Genomic DNA, 22,358 nt, shown 5'->3' on the forward strand with positions numbered 1-22,358 from the left:
ACAGGGACAGAGAGAGAAAAAATGGAGACTACACAGAGCCATTGAAGAAGTGAAAAGAGTGTCCTAATAATTCAACATGAACATTGATGAAATTAGATGTTTGGGACACCAAGACGGGCAAAAAATTCATGGTTTTATGATATATCCACATAAAAGCAATTAATCTATTTGATACAGAGTAAGAAATGTAGTAGAGGTGAACATTTTGAATGTTGAACTATATCTTGAACTTGTTTACAATTTGACGATCTTATAGTGTTTTGCAAAACTATTTGCACTCTGGTGGCATGACTTTAAACCTGGATGTATCTTTACAGTAAGAGTAAAACATTAGCTTACTTCTTGCCCAACCCAGAGCACTAATTTGCTGGTTAGACAACTTAACAAACTCTGGTCCTTCAATTGGGTCCAAGCTTGAAGGAGTGTTCTTAGAACATGAAGTCACTGTTCCTGTGGGATTGGATATGCAGCCACTCATTTCCATTTCTGAAAACGAAACTCGAAACGGTGCATATTTGTAGTTAACTGGGTATTTTCCTCCATGAGTTGCCCACTGTGAGGCATCCCATATTGTTGCATAAACTGACATGGGTTTTGAAGGGAAAAAGGAACCGCTATGCTGAAACTCTCTTACAGGGATATTGTCCACTAGAAACCTGCAAATTTTAATGGGCAATTTTAGAGTTGGGTAAATATCAAACCATTCATTTTGGTTTTCTGAATTTTGGTTTGCTTACACTATATGATGGTTGTTCCAGATGATGCTGTATTGATGCTGCTGTTCTGTTGGGTCAAACCAGAGATAAAACTTCTCTTCTCTTCCTGTGTTTACACTTCCATTTGCATATACATTTGTCTGAATGACCCAATCATTTCTTTTATCATGGCCCAATAGCTCTATGTCAATCTCATCATGATTGTGAGGGAAAACATCTGCATTAGACAGCTGCAAAAATTCCATACAAAATGTTAGGCTTGACTGCAACATGTATATGCATCTTAAATTACTGTATGAAGCATTGAACTTACATAGAAAGCCACTACAACCCCAGAAGTGAGACCAGCAGGCAGCTTGATGGCAGCACTGAAGAATCCATAGTGATATTTGTTTACAGATACCAATCCAGATCCTGCATGTTGAACCAAAAACAAAAGAACCTGATAATTAATAATGAATTCAACCAAACTATAACTTAAAAATCATCAGGGTCATAATTGAGCATCACTCTGAATAAGGACTTCACCTGAGGACTTGTCAAGAGCAAGAGTGGCCATGGATCCATTGATCACCTGAATGTTTGAGGCTCCGTAAGCTTTCGAAAACCCATTACTAATTGGTACGCGAGGGAAATCGTCTGTCAAACGTGGAACGCTTGGGCTTGTGTAGTATCTATTATGTGAAGAAACCAGTACTGCCATACACAAAATTAAAACACAAAAGCAGGGGAGGTTTCCCTGCAAAAATGCCATCTTAGCTTTTATTATATCAGATAGCTGAATCAAAATGGTTGGATGCTATTGGTATTTATTGGGAGAGGTTTTAGGGAGGTTCAAAACCACATTCATAATCTTGCTTAGTTGTCTATTAGCTGGCTGGCTATATATTTCCTAGTATGATAGTATCCTTTTATTAGGCGTTTTAAATTTAGTATCCTAGAGACAATATCAGAAAAGCTCATGTGAGTGTGATTTTGAGAGGCTTGGTACATCTTGCTGCTGGGGCTGCCCAAAAGTCAGGGCAATGCATGATTCAGACTCTCACTTAAATGTTTGGGTATCGTAGCCGCAACCTCCTTTGTTGAATGCACCATTTTAACTTCTGGATGTGGTCCAGGTGTATTATGGAAAGCAGAAGGAAGTACTGTATAATTGAATTAGGCCAAACTATAATGGGTTGGCCTTCACCCAGGTCCTAGCCCAAATTATTTGACCAGCTGAAAATGAATCATTTTGTTTTCCTTTTTCTCATTTTGGTTAACAAGTTGCGATTTAGCAGCTACAATACTAGTGGTGACTAACTAGCTCTCGATCTAGTAGTATTTTTCTTTCTGTACTAACGAAAGATGTCCCAAATTCAAATTCCATTATTACGCGTACTCAGAGATTATATATTCAGAAGAATTGAATGGAAGAACATATATATCATTGAGTTTTCCTTGACAAAAACAAGAAGGAAAAGTATAGGCTGACCAAAAAATGTTCAGTCTCTTTCAGAAAAGGGCCAGATTTGCCAGAAGTTTTGTAGCTGGCTTTGGAGAGGTGCTTGATATGACAGATAACATATTTCCATACATTGCAATAAAAGGCCCTGCAAGTGGCCGAAAACTGTATGGTGGCGTCACTTGTGATTTGGTTAAAATTCTGAATTTGATTGATGTGAGAAGATATAATTAAAGGGTAGCATGTAGAGAGCAGAGAATCAGCCTTCAAAATCTAAGCCAGCCTGTTGCATAAGATGATGGGCAGGATCACAATATGCCAAATATTGTTGGAAAGCAAGAACAAGATACCAACTAGTCTGATTTTCATAGTTGCGCAAGTTGTTAACTTTTATTTTTGTTTTCTCTCCACATCAAAACCAAAAAGTTATTAAAGGAGTTGAGCGAGTAGTTTTCACTTCAAACTAAAGGGGGAAAGTTGGTTTCATTTTGCCATCACCGAAGTCCAAAGACATGGGGATCCCGCACACTAAGCAAAAGCCCAAAAAAAGGAAGAGGCAAAAAGTATAGTTGAATTGTGTAGTGTTGCACGTACACTATCACGGAAACTACAAACTCCTATCATTTACTGTAAATTTGATGTAAGGATTATACCTAGCAACATCTCTTTTCGTGGTTATTTTTTCTTTTTATACAAGTGAAATTTACTGTAAATTCGATTTAAGTATCATATATATCAACATCTCTTTTTATGGTTGTTTTTTCTTTTAGATAAGTGAAATTAAGGAAGAAGGTAATCGAACCTAGAACCTCGGATGAAAGAGTAAATATTTTTAATCACTTAAACTACAAATTTCTTACTGTCGTATATTTGCTCATAACTATACTTGAATTCTCCTAGTCAATTACACGTCAAAGGCAATAATCACAAACCAAAGGAAAGTCTCTTGTTCCCATCCAATGTTCACAAAGTCGTGACCTCTTTTCTTTTTTTGGGTTGTTGTCAACTGTCGTGACTTGTGACCTTTATACAAACTACAATTTACAAAGCTTGAATTTCGTATAAATCAATTGAAAAATAAAATAAAAATAAAAATAAAAAATTCAAATTGACTATTGCTTCCATAATGGACGTAAAATTCGCAACTTCCTCCTACTAATCCTATGGAAATAAAAAATTCCTCATAATAATTCCACGTTATTATATTCACACAACCTGTCAAGTGTCGAGTGTCGGCTACCTCTCTTCACATACCCTTCACCTCCACGAGCCTTTTCTTCCCATAATCGACGCTATACGTGTCACTCTCCCATTAGCCCTCCCCCAATCGAAATACTCTACGAAGCCGCCTTTCCCGTGGCCACGTGTCCCCCACGCCACGTGTTGACCGCTGAACTCTCAAGTTTCACTCTGTACGCGCCCTCGGATCCTGTAAACCCATTGACTATCAAATAGCCCTTCGACACGTGTCCCCCACTCTTCTCCCTATATAAATGTGCCAACGTCCAGCCCTCAAAACCAAACAAACAAACAAAACCCAAATCCTTCAGACCAAAAAAAAAAAAACAAAACCCAAATCCAAACACCAACCTTTTTTATCCATTTGTTATTTTGTTTCAAATGATCCAAAGAAGCGGGTCGGGTCGCCGGATTCTCACATACCCGGCGGTTCATCCATGTGAAGCCATGACTCCCCAGACGCTCCTGAACTCACTCATCACTCTCACCCACGTCATTTGCTCTTACAAATCCAAATTCATCGCCAGCAACAACAGAAACGCTCGCGAAACGGTAAGACAAATCGGGGTCGTTCGAGTTTTTCTCGAAGAAATCCGAGACGGGCAGTCGGGTCTTTCGGCTTCGGCGGTTCTGTGCTTGTCGGAGCTCCATTTGGCCTTCCAGAAAGTCCAGTTATTGTTGGAAGATTTGACCCGGGATGACGCCCGGGTATGGATGCTGATGAATTCGGATCGTTTAGCCAACCATTTTCGGGTCTTGAGTAGGGCCATGGGTACGGCTCTCGATGTTCTGCCTCTCGGTTCGGTCAACGCACCGGTTGAGGTGAAGGAGCATGTAGAATTAGTGACTAGGCAAGCGCGAAAGGCGATGTTTGAAGTCGATCCGGATGATATTCGGGTCGTGGAGGCGGTTAGGTCCGTCTTGGTCGGGTTTGAGAAAGGGGTTGTTTCGGGCGAGAGCGATTTGAAATGGGTTCTCGAGTATCTTGGGATTAGAAAGTGGAGCAATTGTGAGAGGCAAGTCAAGTTCTTGGACTCAGAAATTGGGGTTGAGAATTTGACTGAAGAAAAGAGAGAAGTGGGTTTCTTGAGCAGCCTGAAGGGGTTGATGTGCTATTGTCGATGTGTGTTGTTCAATGTTGTTGATGGTGAAAGGGGTCGAAGATCCGAGACGAAATGCAGTAGCAGTGAGGTGTTGAATCGTCTCAATGTAGAAGATCTCCGGTGCCCAATTTCGTTGGAAATCATGGTTGATCCTGTGACAATAAGGACAGGGCATAGCTACGATCGGAGTTCGATTATGAAATGGTTCAGAGCTGGCAATCCCATTTGTCCCAAGACGGGTGAGAAGCTCAAGAACATGGAGGTGGTCCCCAATTTGGCGCTGAAGAGGTTGATTCAGCAGTATTGTGCTGCGAATTGTGTTCCGTTTGCTGCTTCGGATCATCGAAATCGTGACATTGGGAAGACTAGGCTTGCAGTTGCTGGCAGTTTGGCAGCTGAGGGAGCCATGAAGATGGTGGCAGAGTTCCTCAGTGGCAGGCTGGATGTTGGGACACGAGAAGAGCAGAACAAGGCTGCTTATGAGATCCGGCTTCTTTCGAAAACAAGCATTTTTAACAGGTCTTGTTTGGTTGAAGCTGGTGTGATCCCACATTTGTTAAAGTTGTTATCTTCAGCAGATTCAGTGACCCAAGAGAATGCCATTGCAGCCTTGTTGAATCTCTCCAAGCATTCCAAAAGCAAGGATGCGATTGTTGAAAATGGGGGTCTGGATTTGATTGTGGATGTGTTAAAGAAGGGTCTCAAACCAGAGGCTTGTCAGCATGCTGCTGGCACAATGTTTTACCTCGCTTCGATTGAGGAGTACCGGATATTGATTGGAGAAAATCCAGAGGTCATGCCGGCTTTGATGGAGATGATCAAGGATGGGACAGATAGGGCCAAGAAAAACGCATTGGTTGCGATTTTCGGGCTCCTTACACACCCTGCAAATCATAGGAGGGTGATAGCAGCAGGGTTAGTTCCTGTGCTGGTTAATATCTTAACATCTTTTGATAGTGAAGTTCTTGTCACAGATGCTCTAGCAATTCTATCAACTCTGGCGGAAAAACCAGATGGATCAGTTGCAATTTCGGGTTGCAAAGCTTTGGATGCGATAGTGAGGATTTTGAATTCCTCCATTCCAAGGGCAGGGAAGGAGTTCTGTGTGTCTTTGTTGCTGGCTCTTTGTCTAAATGGTGGCAATGATGTTGTTCTTCTTCTGGTTAAGAGCCCTTCTCTTATGGGATCTTTATATTCCCAACTCAGTGAAGGCACATCTCGAGCAAGAAGAAAGGCTAGTGCTCTCATCAGGCTACTACACGAATTCCATGAAAGACGATCCTCTGGCCCGGTGGCTCGTGGAGTTCTTCCTCAAGAGAGATTTGTTCACGTTAGGTAACCCAAATTTTTGCGGGATGCTTACATTGCTTAATTCTTTTCAGGCCTCTTGTAAATTCGGGGTCTTCTGTAGATATGGTGCTGTTCTAGTTCTTTTATCTGGTTTTATTTTGTTGTTGGCTCGGTTTTTTGAAGAGCTAATGACTGTATGATCAGCTTCTGTTTTTTTTTTTCAATGAAGCTTTGTACAAAAAAATTATTGTATTGTAATCTATTCTAATTCCTTTTCCACATGAAATCAGTAATAATTAATGGTATGATACATTTTCTAAGCTGAAAATCATCCATGATTGTTTCAATATACAAAAACTTTCTGCTATGCTTTCTTCAATTTCAAGTCTTGATTGGTGCGGTCAAAGAAATTGGCTCCATTTGGGTTGAGATATCTAGTGCCTTTTCCAGTTTTGAGACCACTTGCTCCATGCCTGGCCTTTGCTGCTTTTGTCCTGTGCATGACAAAGCTAGGTTGAACACAAGGTCGAAGGCTACAACCGAGTACTCCCCGTTAAGCTTAGGATCTGCAAATTCTGTTACATCACCGCCTTTTGTGAGGGCCCTGGCCTGTAGAGCAAAGGCATGGAACATAATAAGCCAAATCAGTGACTTGAAATAGTTCTTTACAAATGTGGAAAATATGAAGTTTCTCACCATTTTACTAAGTGGCATTGGTTTTTGTGAGTTCAGATTGATAACCCTGCGCCCCGAGATAAGTTGTAGAAGAACTATTCCAAAACTGTAGACATCTCCTGAAGCATTTACGTGGTGGTTCCGTCTGTACTCAGGATCGACATAACCAAATGTCCCTCTCACTTCTGAGCTCACATAGGACTGGCCCAAGTCCATAACTTTAGATAACCCGAAGTCTGACAGTTTGGCTTGAAAGTTGTTGTCGATGAGAATGTTTGTTGGCTGCCAATTGGGACAAGAAAAATTGTTTGAAGAAATGAGCGACAAACAAACAGCAACAGAGGGGGCAAAAACAGAAGATAGTGCAGATAATATAGGCCTACCTTGATATCGCGGTGAACAATGCAGCCATCCGGATAAGTGTGCAGAAACCAAAGGCCTCTTGCACTGTCAATAGCAAGCTCAAGTCTCGTTATCCATGGTAGACTTTTATCTTTACCTGTAATCAGCTTTGAATTGGCTTTCCAATTGATGAAAAATCTAGAGAAAATTTTCACAAAAGGAAATATGAATGAACTTACCAAATAGCCACTCTGAAAGGTTTCCATTTTGACAAAGTTCATAGACCAGGAAACATTCTTCTACATCTTCACAATAGCCAAGCAAAGCTACAAGGTTCGGATGTCTAACATCGGAAAGGCTTGTTACTTCTCTGATGAATGTCTCTACAGAGCCATCATTGATTATGTGCTTGACTGCAACATGCTTCCCATTCAAGAATATGCCTTTATATACCTTTCCTGGAATATTATCAGAATAGTATTAGAATATAGAAGCCAGTTCTTGGTAGCTTCTCTTCTGTAATTCTATTATATGCCTTTGTTTCTGCTTAAAATTTCTTCCTGTTCCGGGAGAGGGTTTACTCTCCATTACAGACCTGGCTTTGCTCTTTTTGAACATCTTTAATTAGTCAAGTCATTATGACCAACAGCAAGAGTAGAAAAAATGAATCATAGATATTCTTACCAGCTCCGCCTTGGCCAATGAAATTGACTGCACTTAGATTGTCGGTCGCTGCATAAATTTCCTTGATTGATATTTTAAAGTTGCCAGGCTCTTCAGACAGTGAATCGTTTGATGCTGTCCAGTAAAACACAGGTTAGCAACATTTTACTACCGTTGGGTTTCAAGTGAGATGTGAAACTTTTTGGAGAAATACCATATTTCTCAGCTGAAACACTCTTATGAGGCCGTTTTCTACATAAGGTCCATGTGGCAATGAGTATCATTGCTGCAATTCCTGCTAGACCACCAGATACAATCCATATACCTGACATTCTCATGAAATTAATCAAAATTACCATGAAACCCCACTTCATCATGACCGACCTTAAAAAAAACTGCCAGCGAAGAAACTTCCTAGAATTTAGGACTCAAAAGGTGCTGTGATGACCATAATGTATTTAAATTACCTGTGCTCAAGTTTATAGCATTAGTCCCCGAGCTTCGCTGTTCATCTGCAATGGAAGCAAAAGGCAATTTCTTAGCTGGAGTTTAAGTAACAAAAATGCTACAACTTATTATTGTATAAAGATGAAGACATGAAATACAATCAAATATCTTTGCAGATTGTCTGGCTGCCTACCTTCTAATGGTAAAAGAAAAAAGGAGAGGACTGCCTACCTGCTGAAAGTCTCTGACCCCCAAGGCATTCATAAAGTGCCTGAACAAAATCCTTATCATCAATCCTCTTGCTTGTTAAGGATACCAAAACAGCAAAACCACAGATATTGGCTTCAACCTTCGATGAACCCCTCTTATTGTCTGATGATGCAACAATCTCTTCCCACCTTTTCAAGCATGCACTGCAAACCTGATCAGATTTTTCGGCTGTGCCCAAAAGCTTACAGTCTTCTTCTAAACTTTCCATTGTGTTCCGTAAATTATTAAAAACATCTAGTTTAGTATAGTCAGAGCAACCGCCGGCTCCACTTGTTAGCTTCTCGATGCCACAACTCAAAACATCCTCCTTAATACCCTTCATTAGGACTAAGCAGTTTGTCTGCTCCGTGGAATTCAAGAAGAGCTTCCCGGTCTGGTTGGCCCTCTGTCCCAAGGCATACAGGTAGTCATCAAAAACTACTTCACAACAATTACTGATAAATCCACCCCAATTTCCTGCCTCACAACTTGAGTTACGCCAAGATGAAGAGGCTTGAATATCAATGACACACTCAACATCTGGGGTCTCTGAGAAAACAAAATTTAAGGCACTGAGGAAAATAAAGACGAGTATCATCGGATTATGACGACGGAGGAAACTCGAGATAAGTTTGGCCATGGTGGGAAGCAAAAGGTAAATATCCCAATTATGACATCCTTGAAATGAATGAACACAGATGATTGGTGACAGAATTGGAGATATGCATATGCCTTCAACCGGCCAGGAAGACTATGTCTTCTTTCTTACTTCCTTTAGTGTTTGTGTAAAGAAAGGATGCTCAGAATGTATAACTTGGTATCTGGAATGATTATAGAATCCAAAAGGGAAAAGAAGATTCTGTATTGTGATCGTTGGCAAGGAAAGTATTTTTCATTTTCATATAAATTAAGGAGAATGAGTTTGTGCAGATGAGACGGCAACGACTTATTTTTATCTGCAAACTTTTATATACTTGTGAGAGAGAGAAAGACAGAGAGAGAGAGAGAGGGGGAGAGAATTGGGAGTTATTTGAAGTTGGAATAATGTATACAAGGCAAATGGCCGTGAGGTGGTGTAGGTTGGATATATGCAGGCTATTTATTTTTCCAGTGTCAAGGCATGGACCAAATAAACTAATATTTAAGAACTAATCAAACTAAAGCATTTCATTGATTTGTTTTATATATATAAAAAAAAAGGGGTAATGCCAAATTATAAATCTCAAAGATGTTTCTGAAGTGGGTTCTGAAGGGTAGGACGAAGAAATAAGACAAAATGCATGGTACATTGCTCCTGCTGGCTTATGTTGATTGAAGGTCAAATTCCATTTAAAAGAGAGGATAAGCAGAGGCCGGAGGGCATGTATACAAGAAATTTAACCTGACGAGTAAGCACTTAGCTCTTTGATCATGATATTGCTTGCTGCCTTCAAAGACAGATGTTGCTACCAAGATGAATGGTTTTTAACTTTTAGTTCAGATGGCCAATTTTGGATCAGGGCATTTGAGCTGGTGCCTGATCACTTCTCTGTGGTTGACAAACATATCTTTTTCACCCCAAGAATATCATTAATACTAAACAATAACTTCGTAAAAGTCGCAATTTCAAAATATTTTTTATATCTTCTAAAACTGTTATCAACTGTTTTTTACTTTATGAAGATTACAAAAAACGTGATAACTTGATGCCACACCATTGAATGATGCAGTTTTGAGCATAGCTAATAAAACAAGTTAATGCAGAAAGTGCCAACCAAATGAGAATTCCCCTCCCAACCAAGTTGTCCGTTCTTGGACTTTTTTTTTTTTTGGGTCATGACAGATTCTTGGGCTCTAAATCAGCAAGAAAAGCCACTAGATGATCCCTTTCAATTCTAATTAACTCCTATGTTGTAATGTGTTAGTATGAAAATTTTATTGGCATTTTCTAGACTCTAACAAAGGTCGGGAATTAGTGTGTGAATATTTTTCATTGGAAGTTTTGGCGCAACACATTCAATCATGGATTTTCGAAGTGTGGCTTGATCGATATGAGGAAATTGGTTTGAGTGCTGATATTTCCACCCACCTATCTTATTTTTTCACCCACCTTATAATTAATACGATATATAAGGACCGCTCCCGTGTTCCTCGAATGGATCTCTTAGTTGTTGAGAGGGTTGCCGTGGGGAGACAAAGTCCTTAGAATTCATTTTACAAAAGGGTAAATTTGTAACGGGGACAGAGAGACAGAGAGACAGAGAGACAAAGATAGAGAGACGGGTGTTATTCTTACCGAAGAGCAAGACGGGTGTTATTCTTACCGAAGGCTTGAACATAGGTATTCAATTACATGATCTCTTCTGATAGTTGTTTGGACCTCCAGTTGCTGTTGTTGTTACTCATCATTTACACATAGATCTTGGGATCCAAATCTGGATCGGCACATAGAGACAGAGAGACAGAGATAGAGAGATAGAAGGAGATAGAGAGGAAAGGAGGATTTATCAGCGGCAAGGGGGGGGGTCACTGCCGGCAGGGTAGGATCGGGTGGCTAGGTGGGGAGATTGGTGAACATAGGTATGTTGTAGGGGTTTTGACTTTGGGGCAGAAAGTGGTAGAGTGGGAAAAGAAAAGAGATTGACTAGCACTTGGTATTCGCTTTCAGTGAGTTGACTCGTCCCCATGAGTTTGACGGAGGGCAAGAAGAGTAAGTGCAAGGAATCAAAGAAGAACAAGAATCTCACATCACTGTCCACACAAAAATCCTCCAAAAGAGCTGTCTTCTGTGTGTCTCTAATGCCTTTGCTGCACATGAATCCTTTCATAAAATACCGCTCTCTGACTGATTGAACCCCCCACTCGGTCCTATGGTTTAATCTTTTTCTTGGTGCTCCTTGGTGAGTCGTGTGCGAGCTTTCCTTTACCGGACTCGTTTCTTGTGTTCGTCTCTCCTTCTCCCTACCTGTTGCCATGGCCTCTCGGGAGCAGGAAGAAGATGAAGTAATGTTGGAAGAACTTTCCATTCGGTTTGATGACTGGCTGGAGCTGGAGGATAAAACGGAGGAAAGCATCACATTGGTCGGCCTATTGGTTGTTGATCATGAACCCCCTCAGAGTGTGGTCAAAGACATCCTTCGTGCAATCTGGACAAATATGGGTCATATCAAAGTTATGCGTGCAAAGGACAATGTCTTTGCTATAACTGTTAGTGATGAAGAAGTGGCTAGAAGACTCATTGATGGCAACCCCTGGTTCATAAAAGGTAACCCATTCACTATTAAACACTGGCCTTTATATCAATCTCTAGACGATATTGTGGCAGACAGGGCCATTTTTTGGGTCCAAGCCCACGGTATTCCTAGAAACCTCTGCACTATGAAGAATGCCAGAGCCCTTGGGGCTAGAGTAGGTGCTGTCCTTGAAATTGAAGACTTGACTGTCACTGGCTTCCGTGGCTTCCTAAGGATGAAGTTGGACCTGGATGCCACTAAGCCACTAATACCGGGATTCAACATGCCTTGCCCCACCACTGGTACCAGGCGAATTCGTTTAAAATATGAAGGCTTGAAAGAATTTTGTCTTCGCTGTGGAAGACTTGGCCATTCCAGAGGATGTCAGTGGATTTCCAACTCGCACAGATCTGGGATACATGGGCTCTTTGATGAGCTCAGGACTACCTCCATCTCTAAGGTATCAACTTCACTATTTCCAAATTGTCCGGCCAAACGGAAATTGGAATCGGGGATGGATCTGAATAACTGGCGAGGCCGACTGGAAAGAGAAGATGGTGGCCTGTACGGCCTTTCCGACGTAATAGAGCCAAATTATGTCCAGAGCTTTGTGCGCTCCCAGCAATCCACAAATAAGTCAAAGGGACAACCAGACAAGACCCGCCACCACATTCTCGCCTCTCGCAACATGAGACAAATTCTATCCAGACTACTTCTCGACCGCTTCAACCACCCTGAATCGCTGCAGCTGCTCTTAATCGGACAAATTCACAAACTTACAAAGCTTCAAGAACAGATTTCGCGAATCGATGGGACCCGATAGCTTTGGGACCCAGACAAAAATGGCACCCTCACAATTGCTGTTAATGGGCTCTCCCTCAACAAAAACTGGTGTGACCCAGAAAGGGTTCCTCCTTGGGCTTTAGAGAATGCTGATTGCCCCCTTAAAAATCGTTTTCTAGATGGGCCCCACGTCCAGGGCAGCAGCCCACCCACCCAGAATGAAGAATTGGATCTAGACTCGTGTCCCTTGGATCCTCAATTTCTGGGTACCAAGCCCAAAGTGGATGAAGGTAAACAAATTTTATTGGTGGAACCAACAAGCCCAAAAGCCTCCAACCCAAATAAAAAGCCTAGAGTTCCTATTAGCCCTGTGCGTAGTTGCCTTCTTCGTCTTTCTAGCCGTGGAGGACGAGGCACCAGGGGGAAACCAAAAGGGGCAGGGGTCGTGGAAGAGGAAAAACTGATAGTTGTAAACTCAATTGCTCCCTCGGGGAGGGTTTGGGCAACCTGTGTGAGGTATCTGTGAGTCCCTCAAAGGAATTGAAGGAAGCTGAAGATTTTTTGAAGATAAAAGTGATGGGGGACGCTTCTCTCCCCCAAGGCGGTGGTGGCAGGCCTAGAATCGCCACAAGAAAGTCATGATACACCTATCTTGGAACTGTCAAGGGTTGGGGAATCCCTTGACTGTTCTGTATCTTAAGGAACTCATCCGTTCCAAAAATCCCACTGTGGTTTTTCTTATGGAAACGAAACAGAATTGCCACAGTAATAAGGCTTTGAGAAGACAATGTGGATTTCATAAGGGGGTCACTGTTGATCCAATTGGAAGGGCTGGTGGACTGAGCATTTGGTGGAAAACTAATATTGAAATTGATATTATTGATGTAACGAAACATTGGATTGATGCCAATGTTAAATCTCCCTCTAACTTCTTTACTGGAAGGTGTACTTGGCTTTATGGTACCTTCTATAACAATGAAAAAGTGGAATTTTGGGAAGAATTATTGAGTTGGGGCAGAAAAGACAACACCCCATGGTTGATCATTGGAGATATGAATGAAGTGGCTTGGCAGCATGAAAAAGATGGGGGCAACGGCTGGAATTTTTCCCGAAGAAGATTTCTAGTCGAGTTCATGAACTCTAGCAATTTGGTGGACTTGGGTTTCAAAGGTCAGAACTTTACTTGGGAGCGTTGCTGCGGAGAGGAGGTGACTATTAGAGAACGCCTTGATCGTGCCATTGTCAATCCTGAATGGCTGGAATTTTGGCAGAATACTTGCGTTACCCATTGTGCAAAAATTGGGTCGGACCATTGCCCACTCATCCTTGAATGCAATCCATCTCTTAGGCGAAAAGGAAAAGTGTTCCGTTTTGAGGCTCGCTGGCTAAACGAACATGAGTGTACCGAGATTGTCAACTCTTGCTGGCTTCTGGAAGGAAATGGCACTAATGTCTGGAAATGGTCTAGGAATTTGAACTCTTGTAAATCTGCTCTTCTAAATTGGAACAAGATTCGCTTTCCGAACTGCAAGCTCAGAATCAAGGAACTGATCCTGGAGATTGATAAGCTTCAAAAGGTAAATATACCAGAAATTTGTGTTCCTAAACAGCGAGCTCTCAAAGCTGAGCTTGACCAAACTTGGCGGTGGGAAGAACAATTTTGGAGACAGAGATCAAGAGTTAATTGGTTGCAATCCGGTGATGCCAACTCCCAATTTTTTCACCTAACTACCATCCAACGGAGACAAAGGAATCGGGTGCTTATGTTGCGTAATGCAGATGGTGACTGGCTCACGGGAGAAAAAGCGATTTTTAGAGAATTCAATTCGTTTTTCAAAAACCTATTTTTCTCCTCTGGCCACCGTGACTGGAATGAAGTGCTTAACAATGTTGATTGCTTAATCACTCATGAGATGAACTCAACTCTGTTGGCTCCATTTACTGACAATGAGATCAAAGCTGCTGCCCATCAGTTAGGGGTGACTAAGGCCCCTGGACCTGATGGTTTCCCAGGAATATTCTATAGCAAATTTTGGAACATTGTGCAGAACCTTGTGTGTGAAACTTCTCGTGACTTCCAAAATGGCCACTGCCATCTTGCTGAGCTCAACAAGACCTACATTGCACTTATTCCAAAAACTCCAGCTCCTGAAAATACCAATCAATTTCGACCGATTGGCCTCTGCAACAATTCATATAAAATCCTTGCCAAGGTGTTGGCTAACAGGTTGAAGCGTATCATCCCTGACATCATCTCAGACACTCAAAATGCCTTCATTCCGGGAAGACAAATACAAGACAATATTCTTGTAGCCCATGAGGTCTTTCATTACTTGAAATTGAAAAAAACTGGAGCCACCTTTGAAGCGGGCATCAAAGTAGACATGAACAAAGCCTACGATCGCATTGAGTGGGATTTTTTGGAGGCGCTTATGCACAAAATGGGTTTTGCTAGAAACTGGATCCAACTTATTATGGATCTGCGTGTCTCACTGTTCCTTCTCTGTGATCGTGAATGGCAAACCTGTAGATTCTTTAAGCCCTCCAGAGGTCGAAGGCAAGAAATTTCAGTAATCTCAAAGGGTGCTTGACCTCTTTGCGTAGCCTCGGTCAATGTATTAACTTCCAGAAGTCAAGCATCTTCTTCTCCCCAAACACCACTGAGAGCGTCAGGACCCTCCTTTGCTCCATTCTCAACATTGATGGGTTGGATAACCCGGGGATCTATCTTGGCCTTCCAACAATTTGGGGAAGATCAAAAAAATCTGCTCTAAGCTACATCAGAGAAAGGGTTAAGAAAATGATTGCTGGCTGGAAACAGAACACTTTGTCCATGGCTGGAAAAGAGGTTCTCATTAAATCAGTGGCCACTGCTATTCCCGCCTATCCAATGACTTGCTTCCGCTTTCCGGAAGGAACTTGCAATGAAATCAACTCGGACTTGGCGAACTTTTGGTGGGGAAACTCAGCTGAGGGTAATGGTCTTCACTGGAAATCTTGGAAAAAACTGGGTGTTTCTAAGAAGTCAGGTGGCTTAGGCTTCCGGGATCTTTCTAGCTTTAATCTTGCTCTCTTAGCTAAACAAGCATGGAGAATTGTTCAAAATCCCCAATCAATCTGGGCTCAAATTCTCCAAGCTAGATACTTCCCCCATTGTAACTTCTTGCAGGCAAAAAAGGGTTCGAGGTCATCTTGGGCACGGGCCAGTTTAATTGAGGGTCGAGATGCCTTGTTAATGGAAGCCAAATTCCAAATTTTCAATGGTGCTACAACCAATATTTGGAAGGATAATTGGATATCTGCTTCAAACTCAGGAGTTATTAAACCAACCTGCCCCGTTCCAATTACTGCTCCCCAACTTGTATGTGAAATTATGGACAAACCGAACCATTCTTGGAATTTGGATCTTATTGCTGATTGTCTGGACAGGGAGACTATTAATCTTATCAGAAGCACACCTATCAGTTTATCCCCAAGACTGACCGATCGGTATGGCCTCGGAACCCAGACGGCTCTTTTTCGCTTAGATCTGGTTACCATTGTTTTCATACCAGTAAAAATGGCCCCCTCCTCCAACACACTAATTCCTCCCATTCTGTGGATGCAAAAGTTTGGAAGGTAATATGGAATATCAAGACCCTTCATAAAATCAAGCACTTCCTATGGCGAGCAATCTCTGGTGCTATATCCTCTAGGTTGGCCTTATTTAGAAGGAAACTTGTAACCAATCCTCTCTGCCCAATATGCAACTGCTTTGAAGAATCTGTTGAACATATCCTCTTTTTATGTCCTTGGACACATCCAGTTTGGTTTGGCTCTGTCTTCTCCTACAGGATTATCCCCAATGCCTTTACGACTTTGGACCGGTGGCTGCATGATATGTTATCAATTCCGGATACTCCCCATGAGGATTTCTTGCATCGCTTTTCTCTTCTTAGTTTCTTGTGCTGGGAAATTTGGAAAGCTCGTTGTGATTTTGTTTTTAAAGGCACCAATCCCGACCCAAGGCTGGTTATTAAGCGGGCCAATGACTCTTACAAGTGAATTCTGGGAGGCCAACACTGCTTCTCTAGGCTTTCTGGTTCAAGAACTACCCTCCTCCCCTTATGTTGGCAGGGACAGATGGCTCCCTCCACTGCTAATGCAATCAAAATCAATTTTGATGGGGCCTGGTCTCCCGGTACATCTCATGGCAGTATTGGGGTTATTGCTCGTGATGATTGTGGTACTTGGAGGGGTGGAACTGCTTCTCCAATCTCCTGTAATTCTGCTCTTGTTGCAGAAGCTGCTGCTCTATGCAGTCTCTTATGCAATCACTAGAGATTTCTCCAAGGTGGTGTTTGAATCTGACAGCAAAGTTTTTGTGGATAGTATTCTTGGGAATCACGGAAACTACTCTTGGACCATCCTTCCAATTCTTGACGAAATTTGTAGCCTTTCTCAACATTTCAATGAGATGCGGTGGAAGTGGGTGCCAAGATCAGCAAATCGTGCAGCTCACATGTCTGCGACGATAGGTTTGAGAGCTATGGAATCGCAAAGTTGGGTCATCCGACCACCATTGTCTCTTGTTGGGGTCTGAACTCGATGGTTTGCCCCCCTTTGGGTCATCTCTCTTGAACTAGATTTCTTTTCTGTTTTTTGGTTGGGCTTGAGACAGTTTACTAAACTCCGACGGAGCTTTAGATTTGTCTAACCCTTATTGTATTTTGCTTCGTGTTCTTGTTCTTGGGTTCGGCCAATGTGTTGTATTTGCTTCCCGTTTTGGGCTTTTTTAATACAACAATCTCTTTCAGACCAAAAAAAAAGAAAAGAGATTGACTATGCTATTATCATGGACCATGGTCCTTCATCTATAAATTGTTCATTGTTAGTGAGCTTAATGAGGTAGTTTAAATTTAGTCATCTCTGCTGATCTACATGTATCTGTTTTACTATATATTTAGGTTAATGATGTTTAACTTCGTTTGAACATGATTTCAAGCTGTGACGCGCAGCTGCTAAAGTTTATTAGGATAAAAGCTCTCCAACTATGGCCTCTGCAATGATTGATCTCATGCCACCTTTTACCTTCATTCTTGCTGTCATCATTGGGTATATTTAAAATTGAAATGTTACACTTACCACATTTTTATCCCACATTTTCATACCACATGATGTGGCATATCCATATTATATGTCACATCAATTAAATTAATGAAGTGTATTTTAATTAAGACAACTTAAAAAATAAATACTAGAATCAATCATAAAAGAAAAGAATATATTAAATAATTTAAATTGATGTGCCTGTACACCTTAGCTGCCACATAAGATGGTATAGGGATGTGGTATACAAATGTGGTAAGAGTAGCATTATTCTTCTTTTTATGATAAATATGTTTTGGTTTTCAAGATGGAAATTCTAGATTTGAGAATTACCAGTAGACATGCCAAGTGTATAGGCACAATGGTATAAATCTCAGGGGCAAAGTGCTTCCAGAGCAGAGGGAGGTTGCAGCAGGGTTGGGGTGGCTAACTAGGTTGGGTGGGTGGGTGGGGGAACTTTGGTTGAATTTTTTAATACTAACTTCATAAATATGAGAATTTGTTTGAATAATCAAATGGTATTTTAGGAATAATGGTGGGTGGAAAGTTAGAATTGTGTTTTTTTTTTTTTCAAATTTATAAAGTGGGTGGGAAGATAAGATGGGTGGGGAAATAGGACAAGGGGGTGGAAATAGCAACACTCAATTGATTTCAGGTAAATCATGACATAATCATGCATTTATGATAGGATTCTTAGTTGGAATTATTTTCCCTCAAGTGCTTATGTATTAGTCTTATTTTTAATAGGATTAGATTTTATTTTTTGAGATTACTTTCCTAGTTGGACCTTAGTTTGATTCTCATTAAAACATTACTTTTCCTCTTATGACTTGGAGGGCAGGTTGCTCTATTAAATTCCTCTCCTACCTAATTGGTCTCATTGATTTATCTTGATAGATATTATTTCCTTTTACAATAGTTAATTGTAGTGAAAGACATCTTTTATTAGATTGTGCAAAAGATGACGTTTTTTTATTAGCATCCTAAAATACTTTCAAGATTTGTATGTAAGCATCTAAAATTCCTAAGAAAGCTGTTGTGCATAACTTTGAGATAATTTATCAAGTGTTCCATGTTTATTTGGTGATTTATTAAATACTTTTATAATTCATATTGTATTCATTTACATGTTAAGTGACTCATACAGTTGAGGGCACCAAGATCGTGGTAGTAATTTTTCTCAAGCGTTCAACATAAACAAAGTGTCGAAGATCATTCTATAAAGTTGAGTTACTGAAAGAAGTCGATAAACATTATCTAGAATGTGTCTAGGATAAGTATGTGAGTGAGTACTTCTTGTAATTATCGTTGTATAGTGGATTTGTTTTGAATTAAAGAGTTCTGTGAATTTTCCCCAAAAATAGCAATTTACCATATAAAATAATTTACTTTATGTTCTTTTATTTTATACTCTGCACATTTTGAGATTGATTTCATAATGCCAATAGAATTCATCCAAAAACAAAGAGCTTGGGTCGTGGCCTTGTCCTGGTGGGCTCAACTTTTACCCCGAAATTAACAGGGACCCACTTAACAGCTGGGTTTTAGTCAAGCAATTCTTTTCCCAGAAAACTAGGAGATGGTCCAAATTCCTCAGCTCCATGCCAACAACTGTCCCTTCCCTTGGAGCCAACCTTCGCTGCCTTGTTAAAAAAAGCAAATATCTTCAAACCCCCTCAAATGGAAGCACGTGACTATACTTTATATGGGGCTGTTGAGTACGTCTCAATAATTGACCCCAAACGACGCTGTATTGTTCCATCTTCAACTCCACCAACAGTCCTACCTAACTTTCGACCCAAAAAAACAAATTGTCCTACCAAACCTCCACCACCAAATTATGGGTTTTTTACTGAAATGGTTCAACTATTTATTTTGATTCACGAATTAAATTTTTTATTTCAATAATTCTCTAATTCTTCATTTGGTATCAAAACAGTCTTGCTGTTAAAGTCTGTCAATTATTTCTTGAAATTAAGGGGCAAAATCGTATTTTTATAGCAAAATATCTAAAAATAAAGAGAAGAAATAATTAAAAAGAATATCACTCTCTCTCTCTCCCCACCCCAAACCACCGGCTCCCCACCTGCTTCTTCACAAGCTGAGCTTGTTGAGGCTTCAAATTTGAAATTGGCTTTTCCTTCTCTATCTTTCTCTGTTTTATTGACCCAGAAAAAGAAAAATATTTCTTTGTCTTTTAGGTTTGCTCTTTTCTCTATTTCTTCAGGGCTCTACGTATTTGCAAAGAGAACTTTTTTGTTTTGTTTTTCTGGGTGTTCGAAGTTTTGCGGGCTTATGCTTAAAATGGCTGGGTTTCCTCCCCATGATATTTTCCTCAACGAAGTAGCCTCCCCAACCTCCAAGCTTAACCCTGACCATTTTCTTTCCATGACGGCCTAGCTCAACACTTGGCTGCTCTTTCTTTCCTCAAACAACGTTTCAAAACCTCTGCTAAATATACCTTTGCAGGTTCTCTCTCTCACCCACACACAGAGAGCTAGCCTTCTTTTAGATTTGAAAGAGAACACTCACGCTTTTTATATGGATCAAACAAGTTTCCGGTTACCCCTTTAATTGTATCATCAATTGGAGGATGTGAACCTGGTTTCTATACTTGACATCAGGGCAATGATGAATGGACACAACATCTCCAAGACAAACCGTAAGATTAGCTCGCACAACTTTGTTCATTCCGATTTTCGATTCATCGCATTTGTCGCCAGCAGGATGAAGGACTCCTTGCCTCAACAAGCTCATCCTGTGAAGAAGCAGCAGAGCCAGAGAGCACCACAAAGGTTTGCGTTCTAAAAATACGATTTTACCCCTGAATTTTACGGCAAAATTGGCGGATTTTTACGGTAGGACCAATTTGACACTACAGAAAATTAGAGGGCTATTGAAATGAAAATTTTAATTGATGGACCAAAATGAGATTTGAGCAAAACTTGGGGACCATTTCGGTCAATAACCCCAAATTTTTATCTTCACCAAAGAGAAAAGCTTGAAGCTTTGGGGATTTTTCAGCTGCTCCTCATCCGCCGGACCCAAACCCAGAAACCCATTGAGAAAAACCCACCGATTCCGATGGGTTTCAATGCCAAAACCGCCGACGAAGATTCCGAGTCAAGCGTCCTCCTCCCCACCGTATCCGCCACCACACCCAATAAAATCCCAAAGGACTCGTTCCACTTGGCCTACATCATCTACTTCACACTTGGTGCTGGCTACCTCCTCCCATGGAACGCTTTCATCACAGCCGTCGATTACTTCGCCTACCTCTACCCAGATGAAAGCGTGGATCGTATATTCGCCGTCGCGTACTTCGTGGTGGGCCTCGTCTGCCTCCTCATCGTAATCTTCTACGCCCACAAGTCCGACGCTTATGTCCGGATCAATGTGGGTTTGGGCCTCTTCGTTGTTTGCCTGCTCATCGTGCCCCTCATGGATGTCTTTTACATCAAAGGTCGGGTCGGGTTGTACGACGGGTTTTACGTGACGGTTGCAACGGTTGCGCTTTCGGGTTTGGCTGATGCTTTGGTTCAAGGCTCGCTCATTGGGGCGGCTAGTGAGTTGCCCGAGACTTATATGCAAGCCGTTGTGGCTGGGACTGCCGGTTCAGGTAAATTCTGCTATTTGGTTTGTTGGGGATAATTTCAGTTTATGGGTATTGCTCTTTATTTGGTTTTGGTTTCTGGGTATGGCTTCGTTCTGTGAATTATAAGCGCTCAGAATTTGTTTTGGTAACTTTGTGGTGGTTGTGTAATAAATGCTGCTTTGAGTTGATTTTGGTATCAAAGAAAGGAAGCCCTTTTTAGAATGTTTTAAGATTTCCAGCATTTGTGGAATAAGTGGTTCTCTGTCAAAGTAAAAAAATGAAAAATTCATTGCTGACTAACAGACTAGAAAGCATAGAAATTTTGCTATTCTAGGTTTACTAATTATGTAAGTTCATCAAAGTTTCACGAGGGATGCCTAAAATGTGTTTTCCCAAATTTTTGATTGATTCCAGGAGTCCTTGTTTCTGCTCTGAGGATCATAACTAAGGCTGTATATCCACAAAATGCTGATGGCCTGAGAAAAAGCGCAAACCTTTACTTCGCTGTCGGGATAGTAGTTATGGTCATATGCCTTGTTTTCTACAATGTGGCACCAAGGCTTCCAGTTATGAAGTACTATGCGGAGTTGAAGACTCAGGCTATAAATGAGGAGAAGGAAGAGAATGGTCCTTTGACTGCGTCTGTGTTGAGATCAACTTTGTGGCACGTAGTTGACAGAGTCAAGTGGTATGGATGTGGCATCATTCTTATCTATGTTGTGACTTTGGCAATATTTCCAGGATATATTACTGAAGATGTACACTCTCAGATTCTCAAGGATTGGTACTCAATCCTCCTTATTACAGGCTACAATGTGTTTGATCTTATTGGCAAGTCTCTGACTTCTGTATATCTCCTCGAAAATTCTAAGGTAGCGATCGGCGGCACAGTTATAAGATTGCTTTTCTTTCCTCTCTTCTATGGGTGCTTGCATGGCCCCAAATTCTTCCGAACAGAGATTCCAGTGACAATACTTACTTGCCTTTTGGGACTTACTAATGGCTACTTGACAAGTGTGTTGATGATTTTGGCTCCCAAGATTGTCCAATTACAGCATGCGGAGACTGCAGGGATTGTGATTGTGTTGTTCTTAGTTGTGGGTTTGGCTGTTGGTTCAGTTGTATCTTGGTTCTGGGTCATCTGAGTTTTGAGCAAATTTTATTACACCAGAAACTCCCAAACGTACTGCTGTTGCCAAGTCCCACTGTTGGGGGATGAGTTGGGTTGGGTTTGCTAGTACCCTCCTTTTGTAAAGCTGTGTAACTCAACTGTTTGAAATATTGTAATTTTTTCCTTTTCCCAAAACATGGGTTATGAATTGTAAATGGTTAGTTGATCTGTCAATTTGTTCAGTTGAATTATGGAAGTCTGGATGTGTTGCTTTACTGGTGGTCATCAAGTTACAAACTTTAGTTCTAATTGGACCCCTTGCTGGCTGTAGTTCTGGTTCCGTTCTCCCAATCCCTTTGTAGTGTTTCATCCACCACAACCGACAAGAGACCAGGGTTTAT

At 41.1% G+C, this 22,358-nt stretch overlaps 4 protein-coding genes across 4 annotated transcripts; 2 read left to right on the forward strand and 2 right to left on the reverse strand.

Moving 5' to 3' along the window:
• Window positions 1–191: 191 nt before the first annotated feature.
• XTH33 (xyloglucan:xyloglucosyl transferase 33) lies at window positions 192–1,515 on the reverse strand. The gene is made up of 4 exons (XM_008223567.3): window positions 1,245–1,515; window positions 1,030–1,130; window positions 738–946; window positions 192–656 (listed from the first exon to the last, which is right to left on the reverse strand). The coding sequence occupies exons 1-4, from the start codon at window positions 1,468–1,470 to the stop codon at window positions 269–271; spliced, it is 924 nt and encodes a 307-aa protein (XP_008221789.1). The 5' UTR covers window positions 1,471–1,515; the 3' UTR covers window positions 192–268.
• A 2,165-nt stretch (window positions 1,516–3,680) lies between these two features.
• PUB19 (ARM repeat superfamily protein) lies at window positions 3,681–6,120 on the forward strand. Its single transcript, XM_008223569.3, has one exon. It carries the CDS (start codon window positions 3,781–3,783, stop codon window positions 5,839–5,841), a length of 2,061 nt encoding a protein of 686 aa, XP_008221791.2. The 5' UTR covers window positions 3,681–3,780; the 3' UTR covers window positions 5,842–6,120.
• On the reverse strand, window positions 3,727–9,192 carry LOC103321751 (putative serine/threonine-protein kinase PBL28). Its single transcript, XM_089045476.1, has 8 exons — window positions 8,151–9,192; window positions 7,940–7,984; window positions 7,687–7,797; window positions 7,494–7,607; window positions 7,049–7,267; window positions 6,851–6,966; window positions 6,489–6,749; window positions 3,727–6,401 (listed from the first exon to the last, which is right to left on the reverse strand). Exons 1-8 carry the CDS (start codon window positions 8,806–8,808, stop codon window positions 6,174–6,176), a joined length of 1,752 nt encoding a protein of 583 aa, XP_088901602.1. The 5' UTR covers window positions 8,809–9,192; the 3' UTR covers window positions 3,727–6,173.
• Window positions 9,193–19,314: 10,122 nt separating this feature from the next.
• ENT1 (equilibrative nucleotide transporter 1) lies at window positions 19,315–22,232 on the forward strand. The gene is made up of 2 exons (XM_008223570.3): window positions 19,315–20,870; window positions 21,261–22,232. Exons 1-2 carry the CDS (start codon window positions 20,336–20,338, stop codon window positions 21,989–21,991), a joined length of 1,266 nt encoding a protein of 421 aa, XP_008221792.2. The 5' UTR covers window positions 19,315–20,335; the 3' UTR covers window positions 21,992–22,232.
• The last annotated feature ends 126 nt before the right edge of the window (window positions 22,233–22,358 follow it).

This window comes from Prunus mume, linkage group LG2 (assembly GCF_029339155.1).
Source record: "Prunus mume cultivar Tortuosa linkage group LG2, ASM2933915v1, whole genome shotgun sequence".
NCBI lineage: Eukaryota > Viridiplantae > Streptophyta > Magnoliopsida > Rosales > Rosaceae > Prunus > Prunus mume.

Bases quoted from the DNA above. Each gene is read 5' to 3' on its own strand.
- ENT1 (XM_008223570.3), top strand. From the start codon at position 20,336: ATGGGTTTCAATGCCAAAACCGCCGACGAAGATTCCGAGTCAAGCGTC. The intron at 20,871-21,260 runs GTAAATTCTGCT...GATTGATTCCAG, and splicing joins GGCTGGGACTGCCGGTTCAG to GAGTCCTTGTTTCTGCTCTG.
- PUB19 (XM_008223569.3), top strand. From the start codon at position 3,781: ATGATCCAAAGAAGCGGGTCGGGTCGCCGGATTCTCACATACCCGGCG.
- XTH33 (XM_008223567.3), bottom strand. From the start codon at position 1,470: ATGGCATTTTTGCAGGGAAACCTCCCCTGCTTTTGTGTTTTAATTTTG. The intron at 1,131-1,244 runs GTGAAGTCCTTA...TTCAACATGCAG, and splicing joins TGCTCTTGACAAGTCCTCAG to GATCTGGATTGGTATCTGTA. The intron at 657-737 runs GTAAGCAAACCA...TAAAATTTGCAG, and splicing joins TGGAACAACCATCATATAGT to GTTTCTAGTGGACAATATCC.
- LOC103321751 (XM_089045476.1), bottom strand. From the start codon at position 8,808: ATGGCCAAACTTATCTCGAGTTTCCTCCGTCGTCATAATCCGATGATA. The intron at 7,268-7,493 runs GTAAGAATATCT...ATAATATTCCAG, and splicing joins CATTGGCCAAGGCGGAGCTG to GAAAGGTATATAAAGGCATA. The intron at 6,750-6,850 runs GTAGGCCTATAT...CCCAATTGGCAG, and splicing joins TTGTTCACCGCGATATCAAG to CCAACAAACATTCTCATCGA.